General features: G+C 38.2%; 1 protein-coding gene across 1 annotated transcript in view; it reads left to right on the forward strand.

Annotated features, from left to right (window-relative positions):
* Positions 1-6,121: 6,121 nt before the first annotated feature.
* The window catches only part of LOC126354607 (ATP synthase subunit C lysine N-methyltransferase), an 86,325-nt gene continuing 77,120 nt past the window's right edge, over positions 6,122-15,326 (forward strand). The window contains exon 1 of the mRNA XM_050004362.1: positions 6,122-6,399. Coding sequence (XP_049860319.1) covers positions 6,351-6,399 — 49 coding nt within the window. The 5' untranslated portion in view covers positions 6,122-6,350. The remainder of the gene's footprint in view (positions 6,400-15,326) is intronic.

Genomic DNA, 15,326 nt, shown 5'->3' on the forward strand with positions numbered 1-15,326 from the left:
AGTTTTTCATTAAACTGGAAACACATACAGTAGAGACCCACTAATCCGAAACCCCAGTAATCCGAACCTTTGGGTAATCTGAACATAAAAAGCATTAGTCTAAGTATGGAAAACTGTGCAGTAATTTGCTGTACATACATACATACATTTTTAATTTACACAGTACAGTAAACATGTATTGGAAAAATTGGGAAGAAAACATTAGGTTTTAGCAATGCACAACAATGAAAGAAAAGCTGTCAAACCTACTAAACTACAGTGGACATTTTAACCCTACTTTTTAGATGACAAAAACTTACTCATTGTTTTCTGGCATAATGAAGACAGTCTGTTATATGACGCATAGTTGCGCTGTCGTCTCGTAAACATCAAATTAGTAGGTATAGCAGTGGGCTGTTGCTCCAAATAACGTAGCGCGAGATGAATGGTTTTTGCTGCGTTCAGTGTGGCACCAGTTCTTTGTCGCTTTCAGACTCATTGACACTTCCATCACAGCAATCCACTTCTTCCTGGTCTTGAGTCACAGCCACAACCTTTATCTATGTCTCCTTCAACAGCCTCTTCACATCCAGAGATTGTTTGTATCATTTGTAGTAGATTTTCCTCTTCATTTTCAACTAGGTTGTCCTGAAAGTCAAGAGATGTCCGCAGTTTTCTCCACAATTTTTTCAGAGTATTTTCTGAAATATTCTGCCATGCCTCTTCTGCCCAGTAAACAACATTCTTCGCATTGGTCCTTTTTAATTTGTCCAGTAAAGGAATGCTATCATCTTGGATCAGCATTATTAAAAACTGTTTTCTCTAAATCAGTTTTAATGTTTGCAGTATGCCCTGATCCATCGGTTGTAGAGGTGGTGTAACAATCAGTAGCAAAAACTTCGCCACAATTTCTCTATCACAAAATTCCTCATTGCTGGAGTGAGATGTCGTGTTATCAATCAGAAGGACTGCATGGGGAGACAAATGATTTTCCTTAGAAAACCGTTGAACAGAGGGACAAACTGGCAGTGAAACCATTCTTTGAACAGTTTACCATCCATTGATGCTTTCTTCTGGTTGCGATAATATATGAGCAGGAACTTAATGTTGCAGTTTTTAAAAGCTCTGCGTCTAGGAAATTTGCCGATCAGCATTGAAGGCAGCTTGTGATTACCAGCAGCGTTGCTGTACGCTAATAAAGTTACAAGATGTTTGCACATTTTAAAACCAGGAGCATTGCCTTCTGCTTGTGATGCCAGGCTTTTTGTTTGCAATGGCCTGAAATTAAGGCCAGTCTCGCCAGCGGTATAAATTTGTTGTGGAGAATACCTCCCCTGTCTTATTTTTTCAAACTCACCCAAGTATTCCTTCACTGCATCTTGGTGAGAAGGAAGCTTCTCTCCAGTAATTGTTAGCTGACGGATTCCATGACGTTTTTGGAATCTGTGCAACCAACCCACACTCACCATAACTTGTTCAGAATAACAGCCTCCTCATGAACCACAGGTTCACTCAAAGGAGTTCCCCTTTCTCTTTCCTGTTTAAACCAAACGAAAATGGGTTCATCCAATTCATGGTACTGGGACTGTTTCAAAGTCTGCCATATTTCGAGTGTTCTTCCCAAAGGCATTACATAGGAATGGTCAAGTTTCACTTGGTTCTTCTTCCAATCGCACATTGTTGCTTTACCAACACTCAGTTCCTTTGCCAATTTAAATACATTCTCACCACTGTCTGACCACTTCAAAGCATTCATTTTTTCTTTGAGAGCTAATTTGTATGTTTCCGTTTCCTCATGACGAAAATATGTACACCATTACACCTTAAAGAATAAAATACAACTGTTATGCGTGCCAGCGAAAGATAACTAAAATAACCAAGCGCCTTGCGAGCCAACTGTCAGTGCACTGACCTCAGTCACTACAAAGGTCTCAACAATACACAACAACAAGGGCAGGGAGTAAGAGTGAACCATTGTTCGCACACTTGTTCCCATTCGTTGCCATGGTGTACCTACTGATCTGCTTGGTATACTTCATTCTAGAAACTCGTCACTGTAATTGAAACCAATCCGAACAAATTGGTGGTTCAAACAAGGTCTGGTTCAAAATAATTTGGATTAGTGGAACTCTACTGTATTTGTGTAAAAGGTACATTTTTTGGCTATGTTAATTACTTGGAAATTGATGTATGTAAAGGAAATAATAAAAAAATATAGCCAAATAAAACAGTATTTTAAGAAGTAGCACCAATGTAGGGAAAAAGATTAGAAACTTAACATGAGTAAGAATAGTTATGTCATCCAGCAGTATATAAATTACAAATTACAAATTTTTTGAGCTGTCGGTGAAGATACACAGGCTACACAAATTGTATTTATAATACTAATGAAGTTTTTAATGTAGTTATTATAAGAAAGTATCAAAGCCTCTGTTATGATATGATTTTTATGGAAGGGATTTTTTTCTGCAGTAGATCATCACCTATCAAATTTATTTTGTAATGATAAAAATGAACATATGAAATTTGAATTCCTTAGGTATATAAAAATAACCATCTGGAAATTTAGCTCTTTAGTTTTCTAATGTAATATATTATTTTATTATATCATGGATTTAGAACATTATTATCACTTCTACTGCATGTAATCGATGTTTAGCATTTATTAGGATCATTATCCTGCATCACTTTTTATTGTTGAATAAGCAGTGCTTATAATCATAAAATAATGTTCTATAATTTATAAATCATTTCTTCAGACCTCTGTATTTTATGAGTCTCTTTTCCACTTATTTTCCTTTAGACTAGTTTTATAAATTCACTCATAATTTTCCATTACATTCAGTCTTCATCTTTCCTACAGCTTTATTATTCACTTATCGAATCTTATACCCATTTGGATAATCCCTAGTATCCAACAGCTGAATCATATATCTAATATCTTCATAAGGCTCTTCAGTTTTTTTGGGTCAAATGAATGAATCTGTACCTTGAAAGCAAAATTCAGCTATTTTTCCATATTTTAAGACTAATAAACATTGTAATGACAATGATACATCAGTTCTTTTGATAAATCAAAAAGACTCATAGCCACATATATCAGTTTACTAAATAAAATTATCTCATTTTTCACAAATATTGGCGCTAATTTTTCATTAAAGATTGATCTGCTTTAAGTAATTATTTTAGTTATTAATTTATTTTTTCTGAAGTCATATCTAAATACACTTTACTTCTTAGTTGTCCACAGAGACTGAATTGTTCATCAGAGTGTACATATCCATCTCAAAGTCATTTGTTGTTTTTGCCTACATTTGTGTACTGTTACATATGTAGTTCTACAAGTAATTTGACTGATTAAATTTTATGTTCATATTAACCTTTTTAAACTATAGTCAAAGTTCACAATATTGTTTTAAATTTCAATAATTTTACAGTATATTCTGAATTGGAGAGCGTAATTTTGGTAGTAATTTAAATTCATTTGCTCCAGGAACTATTTTATTCTCTGAAACTTGTAGCAGATCTTTCGATTCAACATGCAGTTATTTATTCCACTTGCATACTGTACTACACTCTGTACACATATGATCAGAAGAGACGCTCTAAAAGTTAAATTTCCGTTTGAAGATAAAAAATTCTCATTTTTAGAAACGCTGTTCCTTCTATTGCCAATTTGCAACTAGCATCCTCTCTACTTTAGCCATCGTCAGTTATTTTGCTGTCAAAGTAGCAAACCCAATGTACTACTTATAATCTCTCATTAGCTAATACGACTCTATCACCAACACATGATTTAATTTGGCTGCTTTTCATTATGTTTGTTTAGCTTTTTTTATATATTCAAACCTATAAACTATCTTTAAGAAACGTTCCCTTCCATAAAAGTGTTCTTCCTAGCCCTTCATCATCTCTGAAAGAATTACATTGTCATCAGAAAACTGAGAATTATTTCTCCCTGATGTTTGATTGCCTATATGAACCTCTCCTGTTTTACTTTATTGCTTGATCGAAGCACAGATTGAGTAGCACTGGAAATAGACTAAAACCTGTCTCACTTCCTTGTCAACTAGGGCTTCCCTTTTCTGCCCTTCGACTCTTGTACCTGAAATCTGGTTTCTGCATTAGTTGTAGATAAATTTCGCTACCTCTTATCTTTGTGGACATCAAAGGGTATATTCCACTCAACATTGTCAAAAACATTTTCTAAATCTACAGATTGTATAAATATAGGATTGAATTTTTTTCAATCTATGATCCAAGGTAAGCTGTAAGGCCAATATGTCCCTGTTATTATAAAATATAAATTATTAATTTTCCCATTTGGCGATTTTTGTACTCCTGGCTGTGGACTATATTACTTTAAAAACCCAGACTGATTTTCTTTTCGGGTATCTTGCTTCTTTTGTGAAAGAACTCTCAATGGAAACAATAGCCAAGTGTCACTAAACATATGTTGTTTCTTATTAAAACAAAGCAAAATATTGAAGTAAATACTATTAAGATGCAGAAATACACAGTTCACTCTACAAAATGTTTCTTCGTGGCGAAAAGGGTTACTTTGGATGTTAACACAAGATGACATCATTTTGTTCGTCAACATCAAAATTTTCTCGATGTGAAACATTGTCCTTGGCATCTCATCCCAATCTGTCCCATCCTGTTCTGTTCTGTTGATGGCCTGTGTGAATTCTGTCATTCGAAATGCAATGTGGAATGTTTTGACGTTCTGTCATATCTCATTTCACTCTTTCAAGTAAATAAAAAAATATAATGAATCCTATTTATATGTAAATTATAACTAGACAATTAACCTAGGAGAACGAAACTAATTACATAGTCCACTTTTATACACTAGCTTCCAAAACTAACGCCCCACACCCATCCCATTATTTATTGAATCTAAGTCCAATGTACAAGACATCATATATGCTGAACTACTGGTGTGTGTTATGCAATGATACATACGATTTTTCTAATACATTCAGTGGTGCATGTGGATACTGCCTGAAAAATATGTTACGAATAGAGTTATTAGTAAAGAAGCAATAAATTAAAACGTCATGCATAATGCTGGAGTGTACCATAAACAAAGGAAATATATAGTAAGCGATTAACCTTCTTTTCTTTCATTGTTTTGCGAGGAGTACCAGGGATTAAAATTTTCGAAAATGTTTGAAATTTCGTGCGAAGTTTGTTGGTAGCCACTAAGCACTCTCGATCTTAAATACCCTTGTTAATTTGCACGCTTGAGCTACACCGCCTCAAGACAAATACACACTTTCTATCTATAGTACTTAACTTCTTTTGTTAAACTGTAACGTAAATTATTGTACGTCTTAATGAATATATTATAATTCGACAGAATAATATACCATACTGCAGATAAAATTTTTCGTGTCCCCAAAGTATTTACATTGGCAACCAGTAACCGGTATTTAACAATGAAAATCACCAAACGATTTGAGAAGTTATTTTATGTTCACAACAAATTTCGGAAATTCAATATGCTTTCTTCAGTCTCAATATGTATCTCATGTACAGACATTCAGTTTGCCAATATTGAGACATTTGAATGTCTATACATGAGGTGCACCTGCGGCCTGAAGATGGCATATTGAACTGCCGATACTGGTGTGAAAATAAAATTACCCCTCAAGTCCTACGGCTGCTTGGTGAATTTCCTTGTTAAATATTTGACTAGCCGCTGCCCCCTTCCACAATGAATCATAGAGTAACTGGTATTGTGCACCGGTTAGTAATTTAGATATGACAGCACGAAGATCTTTTTAGGCTTAGCAGAACCTAAAATTGAATCGTTCATTATAAAGAGCATTGCGCCGTCGATAGCCTCGAACTTTCCTTGCTGTGGTGTTCTTATAAAAATAAGTTTTGGGAAAAGTATTTTTCTAAGTGGAAAATTTTGAAACGAGTGCAAGGTAACTCTCAGTTACTCTTTTGAGATACTCATTCATCCTAGCCGCGATTGTATGAAGATTGTGGAGAACTGTAATGATGACGGAATACGAAACTGTCATTTTTCGTTGATGATTTTTATCATGTGTCCAAACGGAGTTGACTCTCTATCGACTGACAATGTCCGAATCGATTTCGATTACCGCAAGGGCGCAAGTATCTCGAAAGACACGAACTTGAACACACTTCGTGGTTGGGAAGCTGCAACGGCTAAAAATTTAGTTTGTACTATTTAGGAAATTGAACTTGATACAGTAATCTTTAAAAACACTATCAAGTGTAAACAAAAGATTTACAACAATGCAGCAGTTACAGACACCTATTAAACAGATTATTGTTAAGAGTCAATTCGCATCCTAACACTGTATGTAGATGTTTGATGAGCGTGTGGAGAAATGGAAGAGTCAAGGAGTAAAACCGGTCTATTGCTTGTTGGCATTACAGGTGCTGTTGGCATTAAGTATTATTGCTCTGTACATAAGATTTAATGTACTTCAGAAAATTCAGTTCCGGGCATATGTTGAGGAAAAGCTACATAATGCCACTCCTCATGCACTTTTGTAGTCTTTATTTTCGTCATCTGTACATAATATGCGTCTAAGTATTTGTCGGAGACTTTTCCATTGAGTTTACCGTGCGGTTTAAGTTTTAACTTCGGAAAGTATGTTCATTATGGCGAGGACGTAAACGCTAGGCTACACTACAGACCAAACCTACCACAGTTTGTATTTACTTTGGGTTTCACGACAGATCGGGCTATCACCACAATCAATATTTAAATTGTTATGATTGATTTCCTGTAGTTTTGTTTAGGTAATGTACTTAGGTCAAATGTTCTTGAAACAAATTTTGTTGCATTAGACAAATGATAGTTGAAAAATACTGTGAAATTTCCTGCACTGACGTTTCCTTAAGCTTGACGACAGTGTTTTGAAATCACACATTAACTAATATATTTAAAAGGCTAATAAGACTTGTTGGATGAAATATAGCCAACATCATAGCAGAGGGGGAACAGATAGGATGATATTTCAGGGATTATCAGTGTTCATTTTTCTTTGAGTTTTGGTTGTACTAATATGTTAGAGAAGAGAAAATTTATGAATATCAATGACTGACATGTATTGCAATACCTTCCTATGTGTACTTAAATCAAAAGTATAAGCCCCAGCTAACCAAGACGAGTTGTGTTTTAGGCCTTACTTATAAAAAAAAATCTATCACCAATTGTTTTGTCAACTAGCAAACAGAAGCATGGATTATTTTGTTTCTGTAGCTTTAAATATTCATTTGACCACTTGGATTGGTATATACTGCTATACTAAACAATCAGTTCATCACCATATAATATCAGGATGGTTCATGCAGAGATGTGGGTTTGGTTTGTGTTCCATTCACATTTCAGATGCAAATGCTTCTATTATTATTTCACCATTAACATGTGACACAACGTTTTCTGGCACTGAAGTTAATATGATTATTGCAATACATTGCATGAAACTTAACTGCCTAGAAGAAACCTTCATTCTGAATTGATGTTTTGTGTTCAGCAGAAGTTTTAAAGGCTTGTATTTGCTATCTGAAGTTGTGACTTTTTGTATTCTGCCCTCCCAGTGATGAATCATCTGAACCTACCAATACAGAATGTTGCCATCATTCTATAACATAATGATGATGTGACTTCATGTATACACAAATAGAAAAAAACAGAACACTGCCAGTATTTCTTTGATTTCTGAATTCGTTTTTGGAACGTAGTTTGCGGTTGCAGTCTGATCTGTAGTGTATCTCAAGGTCAAGGTTAGGTTGAAAAGTAACATTTTATTGTGAGTTAGCAAAGCCAACAAATGTATGAGGTCATAGATGTGGTGACATACGTATCTGTAAGGACCTAGAATAGATCGAAAAGTGGCAGTTTGGTTGTGAGTTTGCAAAGGAGTACTAAATGCTTCAGTTAATCTCCAGTGACTTTCCATGTCAGATCCATTAAATACTATTGCTAAGGCAGATTATCCTGAAGTATCTTAGCAAATAAGTGTGGAGAGATAAGTGCAGTTTTACAAAGAACTTGTTCAGTCTTGATTTGAATGAAGTACAGTAAGCAGTTGTCAGGAGTAGTTGTTCTGACTTGCAGCAAGTTGTTCTGTTCATCTCACTCGGTAAAAACCTAGACCACATATGGTATCAACATACACACGAATGTTCCTCACATTTTACTGTGTTGTTTTTCTTTTCAACGGGTACCAAGATTGATTGCAAGAAGTCATTATGCCACTCTACCTTTGACTATATTTCTGTGCATATTCCCAACAGCTCTTTCTTTACATCTGAAGTTTTTAATGTTTATATTAGCAGCTCTCAATCCCTGTGCCCTTTCCATATTTCATCTCGTTATTATACTTTCTACTTCGTGTTCATGTTGTTGTGTCTTGTCTTCATCCACCATTGTATAGCCTCTCATTGTATTTCTTCTGCACCTCTTTCACTTCACATTGGCAATTCATTATCCTGCCAACCTCAATCTCTGTCTCCATGCTTCCATCCCTTCTTCTTACACATCAGCGCCATCACTTCTTTATACATTGTCATGACGGCTGTCAGTCACTCTAACTGTTTGATGATGTTACATTTCTTCCAGTCTACTTTCTTAATTTGTTATTTAATGTTTTGTAGATTCATTTTCCATCTTCCATGTTAATGCTTTTCACCTCCGCCTTTCCTTCATTTTACTGATGATTTAATCCATTTTGAACATTACATTATTCTCTCTCTAATCCTTATTCCTAACACTTGTTTCATTTCTTCTTTTGAAATACTTTTAAAGTTTTTCTACCTTTCATTGATGTTACCTGGATAATTGAATTTTATTACAAAATATTCTTCTGCTTTGTTAGACATTCCCCCTTCCTTTAATGTCTCTAAATTCATAATTTCTCTTTTGATACCTTTCCAAATAATTTTAATATTAACTCACAATTCTCTGATGACTAGGTTGTAATCTGAGTTGATATCAGCTCCTGGATAACATTTGGCTTTTGTCAAGCTATTTTTACACATTTTTTGGATTAATTAATACTAGTATGTTGACATATATCATTTGGTCTTGATTTCTAGGTGTAGCTCCTTCTGTGGTTCTTGAACAAGATGTTTTGTACCATAATAGGTAACATAGGATGCAGTATGTTCGTGACACACAGTTGGTCTGCCAGAGTTCCCTCTATTACTACCAGCCATGACTTCCCACCGCATGATGTGAGGAGTTGCACCACTGAGTCTCTCCAAAACATTGGAAGAATGGGACCTCACCCTAGATTGCTCCAGTACTTATTGACAATGGTCATCTGAGGTACAGCAGAACCGTGCTTCATCACTGAACACAGAGCAGTCCATTCTTCCAGGTCATGGCACCACTCCAAATGCAACCGTTTGTGCTATGGTGTTAATGGCAGCATATGCAGGGGGCAGTAATGCTCTAGTCCACCTGTTTGTATTCTCCAACTATTAGTGCAGGATGACACAGAATGTTACAGGGGATCTGTTACTTGTTGTTGGATAGTAGGCAGAGATTTGAAGGGTATACAATGCTGCACAATATGGCAATCCCCCCTTATGGTGATCAATCAAACAGAACCATAACAATGGGTATACCAGCAACCACATTGCCACACATTGAACCACTGCTATGTCCAAATGCCTCACAAATTTCTATACTGCACAATTTGACCAGGCAATGAAATAGAGACCCATGACAAAGCCCCAGTCTAAAGCTGCCGAGTTCTGATAACACTGACTCAAATGTGTGTGCGGCATCTCCATGTCCTTCATAGTGGTCATTCAGCATCTGACATTGTTCGTGTCCCTTATGTACCCTACCAGATCTGATAACAGCATTAATGCTCTCTGGTGGCCATTCTACTTATCTATGTGCAACTGTAATCGTTTATACCTGCTGATGGTGTGTACATGTATGAAGTTACATTGATAATCCAGAACATTATGACCACAGACCTACTGTGATGAATGCCGATACCTTCTTCATCATGCTGACAGTAGGGCGTGAATCCTTTGTCTTCCAGGGGAACAGTTCCTTGACACCTGTACTGCGGGATGGAGGCAAGTTCACGGCGGCTCCATTACACTATGGGGAACATTCACTTGAGCATCCATGGATCCGGCGGAGCTCATGCAAGGCACCACAATGGCCAAAGGGTATTGTACATTGCTTGCATTACATACCATGTACACCCCTTCATGATGATCATGTTTCCTAATGGCGGGGGCATTTGTCAACAAAATAATGCACCATGTTACGTGGCCAGGACTGTGGTGGAGTGAATCAAGGAACACAGTGGTGAGTTCCTTCTGATGTGCTGGCCAACAACGCACCTGATCTGAACCCAATCGAACTCGTGTGGAATGTGATTGAATGCGGAGTCAGAACTCATTGCCCCCTCCCCCTAATTTACGGGCATTAGGTCACTTGTGCGTGCAGATATGGTGCTGTCTCCCTCCAGCTACCTACCAGGGACTCATTGCTTCCATGCCATGATGTTTCGGCACTGTTATCCATGCCAGAGGTGGACATACGGGTTATTAGATAGGTGGTCATAATGTTCTGGCTGATTGGTGTATACTGGCATCTGATTATATTTTCTGGGTGCATCACTTTTGTTCCCAGACAGTATATTAAAATCTTATGTCGGCTTAATGGGGTCGTCCTTAATCTATCTTTGTAGACAATCAGCTTGTTGATTATCGTGCCCATGCAGGACACAGCACAGTGGTTGCAGCTTAACTTGTAGCCCACATGACTGGTTTCACAGGTAGTCCTGCCTTTGATGCGATATGTGATGTGACAGGAGTGGAGTAGGTTGTGGTGGGAGGATGTTTGGGACGGGCCTTGCATCTAGATGTATTACAGGGATATGAGCCATGAAGCAAGGGGTTGGGAGCTGGGGTTGTATAGGGATGGGCGAGGGTATTACGCAGGTTCAATGGGCAGCAGAGGAGGGGTGAGAAGGATAGTGCGTAGGACATTCCTCATTTGAGGGCATGATGAGACATAGCCGAAACCCTTCTGGAGAATGTGGTTCAGTTGCACCAGTCCCAGCTCGTACTGAGTCATGAGAAAGTGTTTCTCTGGGGCTAGACAGTGGGATCTTGGGAGATGGCAGATCTGTTTTTGTATAAGGTTGGGAGGGTAATTACAATCTGTGAAGTCCTCATTAAGACTCTTGATACATTTAGAGAGGGACTGCTCATCACAGACCATAATTACCCTCCAAACCATGTACAGAAACAGGTCTCCCATGCCTTATGTCTCCAGTCACTCCCCACCTCCCAAAGGCCCAGTGTCATGTGCCAGAGGAGCATTTCCCTTGTAACTCAGTACCACCCATGATTGGAAAAACTGAACCATATTCTTTGCCAGGGTTTCACCTACCTCTTGTCATGCCCTGAAATGAGGAATGTCCTACACACATCCATCCCACCCCTCCACAGTTGTATTCCATTTCCATTGCCTACTTAACCTACACAATATTGTTGTTCATCCCTACACATCACCTGTTCGCAAACCCCTTGCCTCATGGCACATATCCTTGTAATAGACCTAGATGCAAGACTTGACCCATACCTCCTCCCTCAGCCACTATTCCAGTCTGGTCGCAAGCATCAACTATCCCATCGGAGACAGGGCGACCTGTGAAACCAGTCATGTGATCTACGAGCTAAGCTACAACCACTGTGCTGTGTTCCATGTGGACATGACAATCAACAAGCTGTCTGTCCACACGAATGGCCATTGACAAACTGTGGCCAAGAAACAACTGGACCCCCCAGTTGCTGAGCACTCTGCTCAAGACAACATTCTTAATTTTAATGACTGCTTCACAGCCTGTGACATCTGGACCCTTTCTACCACACCATCTTTTTGGAATTCCACAGGTGGGAACTCTCCTTGCTGTATTTCCCTTGTTCCTGTAATCATCATGGCTTCAGCCATCTTTAGTCGTCGTCCTACACCCATCTCTCCCCTTCCCTTTTCCCATTGTGCTACACAGTCCTCTATTCCACCACACAACCAGTCTTTTTACTTCTCTCCTTTTCTGCTGCCCCTCCCCCCCCCCCCCCCCCTCCAAAGCATGTTCTGGGAGCCCTCTGGTTGCTGCAATCCCTATTGTCTTATAAATCACTGTTTAGAAATTTATAACAAAAACCGTCTGTGATGCTGATTCAAGAATCCCTAGTTACCTGATTAGAATATATGTAACAGACATTAAAATTTGTAATCAGGGATGGATCGGTCAGGGCCTTCGCTAAGTAAAAAGCTAAACAAAAAACAACAAGAATGGGTTATCCTAAAAATCAGATTATAATTACATTTTAAATGACCACTGTGGACTTTAGGTTAGGCGTACTGATGAAGTCAAGTTGAGGGATGTGCTAGGTTGAGCTATCATTTTTCCACAGCTGATTTTTGAAGTTGTGTTTCTGAAACGAATAGCATACATGATATGGAACTTTTTATCCCCTCAAATGTGTTTGAATGAGATACTGACATAGTTAAACATCTGCTCACATACACTCTCTCTCTGCTATTCTGTATAGAAAATGTATGCAACAGGGAAAGAAAAGCTTTATAATATTCACAACACACTCCTAAACATATTAACTCATGAAAAGTGTTAAACGAAGATGGCATTTACCACTTCTGCTGTATTAATATTATTTGTTCACAATTAGTTTCAGTTGTATAGACCATTCTCAAGTGGTTTGTGGTTCTGTACAAAATGGAATATATCATGTTACCTCCACATATACAGGGTGATTTTTTCCACTTTGTACAAACTCTAGAGATCGATTGATGAGAGCACATGGAATAAAAAGGTCTGATGAACTAATGTTCAAAAATGTATGCTTTCCACAATAGATACCATTTATTCTATCATACATTGTTACCATGCAGCCACTGTTACATTATGTGTTGAAAATGGTTTCCATGTGCCTCAATGCTTGCTTTGTATGCTCCTTAGCATGTTCTGTCTCAAAACACTCACATCAGTGAGGCTGCAACCAAATATTGTCAAAGGCAGCATGAATATGCTACTCCAGTGTCTCCACATCTTGAATGGGCTGTGCTTGCACGATACTTTTGAGATGGCTCCCTTAACCAGAAATCACATGGGTTGAGATCTGGCCATGCAACTGGACACCCTCGTCCAATCCGTCGACCAGGGAAGACGCAATTGAGATGCATCCAAATGTTAACGGCGAAGTGGGCTGGAGCTCTGTCAGTAGCAGCCATATAACACTTCAAATCATCAGTGGCGCTTCTTCCAGCAGGGGAGGCAAAGTCACTCACAAGAAAAGCCGATAGTTCCCGCCTGTTAGGCGATGTGGAAGGAAGGCTGGCCACAAAATATGGTTGTCAATTATCCTGGCCCACACAGTCCATCTGCAACAATGCTGATGATTCGCTGTCACCATACAATGGGGGTTCTGCATACTATTCCACAAATGACTTACGAAAGCTGAAGATACCAGTCCTCATAAAAAGGTGGCCTCTGCTGCAAATAGGGTGGATGACACAAATCCTGGAATTGTGGCGGCCTGGTGGAGAAACAAGTGACGAAACTTCTCCTGATGTGGAAAGTCTGTCACTAGCAACTCCTGCACATGCTGTAAGTGATAAAGGTAGTAACAATTGTCATGGATAATGTTCCACACAGTTGTGTGGCTTATCCTCTACTGGTGTGCCAACTGCCTGGTCTGACACGCTGGTCACTTCCACAGTGTTAAGCACATTTATCTCCAAGTCTGGTTTACAGACGTTTTGGGCACATCCTTCATGATTTCCTTCTTCCTGAGATGAGCTTGTCTAAGACAAACAGTGAAACACTGTTGCAAGCAGTGAATGCTGTGGCTGTTGTCAATGGGCATAGGTCACCTGATACAACTTTTCTGCCCATTGGTGTTTGCCTTTCTGCATGTAAATGCCATGTCGGCAAGCTCTCGATTCAAATCTGGAACATTCTTGTACGATACTGTGTCACATCAACTACACGATGAGTCAGCAAGAGACGTGAATTGGGCACAACAGTACCAATTACTATGGCAGTAGAGGATGCTGGGCATGATGTATGAGGAACCTTACCACCCTCTAGGAAGAAACCATACATACTGTAATCATGGCTGCATGGTACAGCGTGTATTAAACCGCAGTCTCTTTAACAAAATATGATTGGATAAATGGTCTCTAGCAAGGAAATCATGCATTTCTGGACATAAGTTCATCAGAACGTTTTTGTTCTGAATCCTCTCATTGATCAGTCCCTAGAGTTTGTACGTGGTGGAAAAAATCATCCTGTAGAAATGTTCTTTAAATACATATATCTGCAATACAAATCTATGCCATGCATATTGAAATGTCAGCATCTTTAAATTTGTGTTTTCTATTCATTTTGGTTCACAAATGCTGTCTTGTTGGTTTGACAACTTAACATTTACAACATTATTCTATTGATCAAGGGTTAATGTAATGATGCCCAGAAAATGAAGCTCAAATAATTCTGTTTGTACAGAGCTAATTTAAATATTTAATAGCATATATCTCTGTGACAGACAGGAACAACACAAAAAAGTGTCTAAAAAAGGAAGTTAACACAAACCAAAAGAAGAACAGTCTAGCCACCTTAAAACAACATTAACGTTGTACCATGAACACCCTTCCACAATGTTAATTATCAGTGTTACAGAATCTAAATTACAAGATTTAAATAAGTCCTATCCAGGCTCTAAATTAGTCAAATTTTATTTCACATAGTGGCTTTGTCAAAACATCAGCTATTTGTTCATTTATGCTAATGTGCTGTGACACAAGTGTCTTAGCAAAAACTTTCTTCCTAACAATTAAAACTTTGAAATCAATATTATGAAAAGAATAATTACTAACAAAGAGATAGAGGGGCTGGCCAGTACTTACCTCAGCTCAGTACAGCATGGTTCCATGCCTCCATCCTTGCTACCTTCCCTGTTTTCCTTTCCCTGTTGCTTCATAACGAGGGTTGTTAGTAACTAAATCCACTTTCCCTTCTTCCCTTTCTTTCCCCTCTCTCCTCCCTGATGAAGGAACATTTATTCCGGAAGCTAGAAACTTAAATTTTCGGTTGTTTTTTGTGTTTCTATCGGCTGTACTGAGCTGAGGTAAGTACTGGCCAGCCCCTCTATCTCTTTGTTAGTAATTGTTTCACATCTTTATATGAGATTTTCCATTAATTAGTTATGAAAAGAATAGACTGTTATTCACCATGTAGCAGAATGCTGAGTCGCAGATACCTGTAGGTAAAAAAAAGAAAAACACTGTCAGACAA

Source organism: Schistocerca gregaria, chromosome 3 (genome assembly GCF_023897955.1).
Source record: "Schistocerca gregaria isolate iqSchGreg1 chromosome 3, iqSchGreg1.2, whole genome shotgun sequence".
NCBI lineage: Eukaryota > Metazoa > Arthropoda > Insecta > Orthoptera > Acrididae > Schistocerca > Schistocerca gregaria.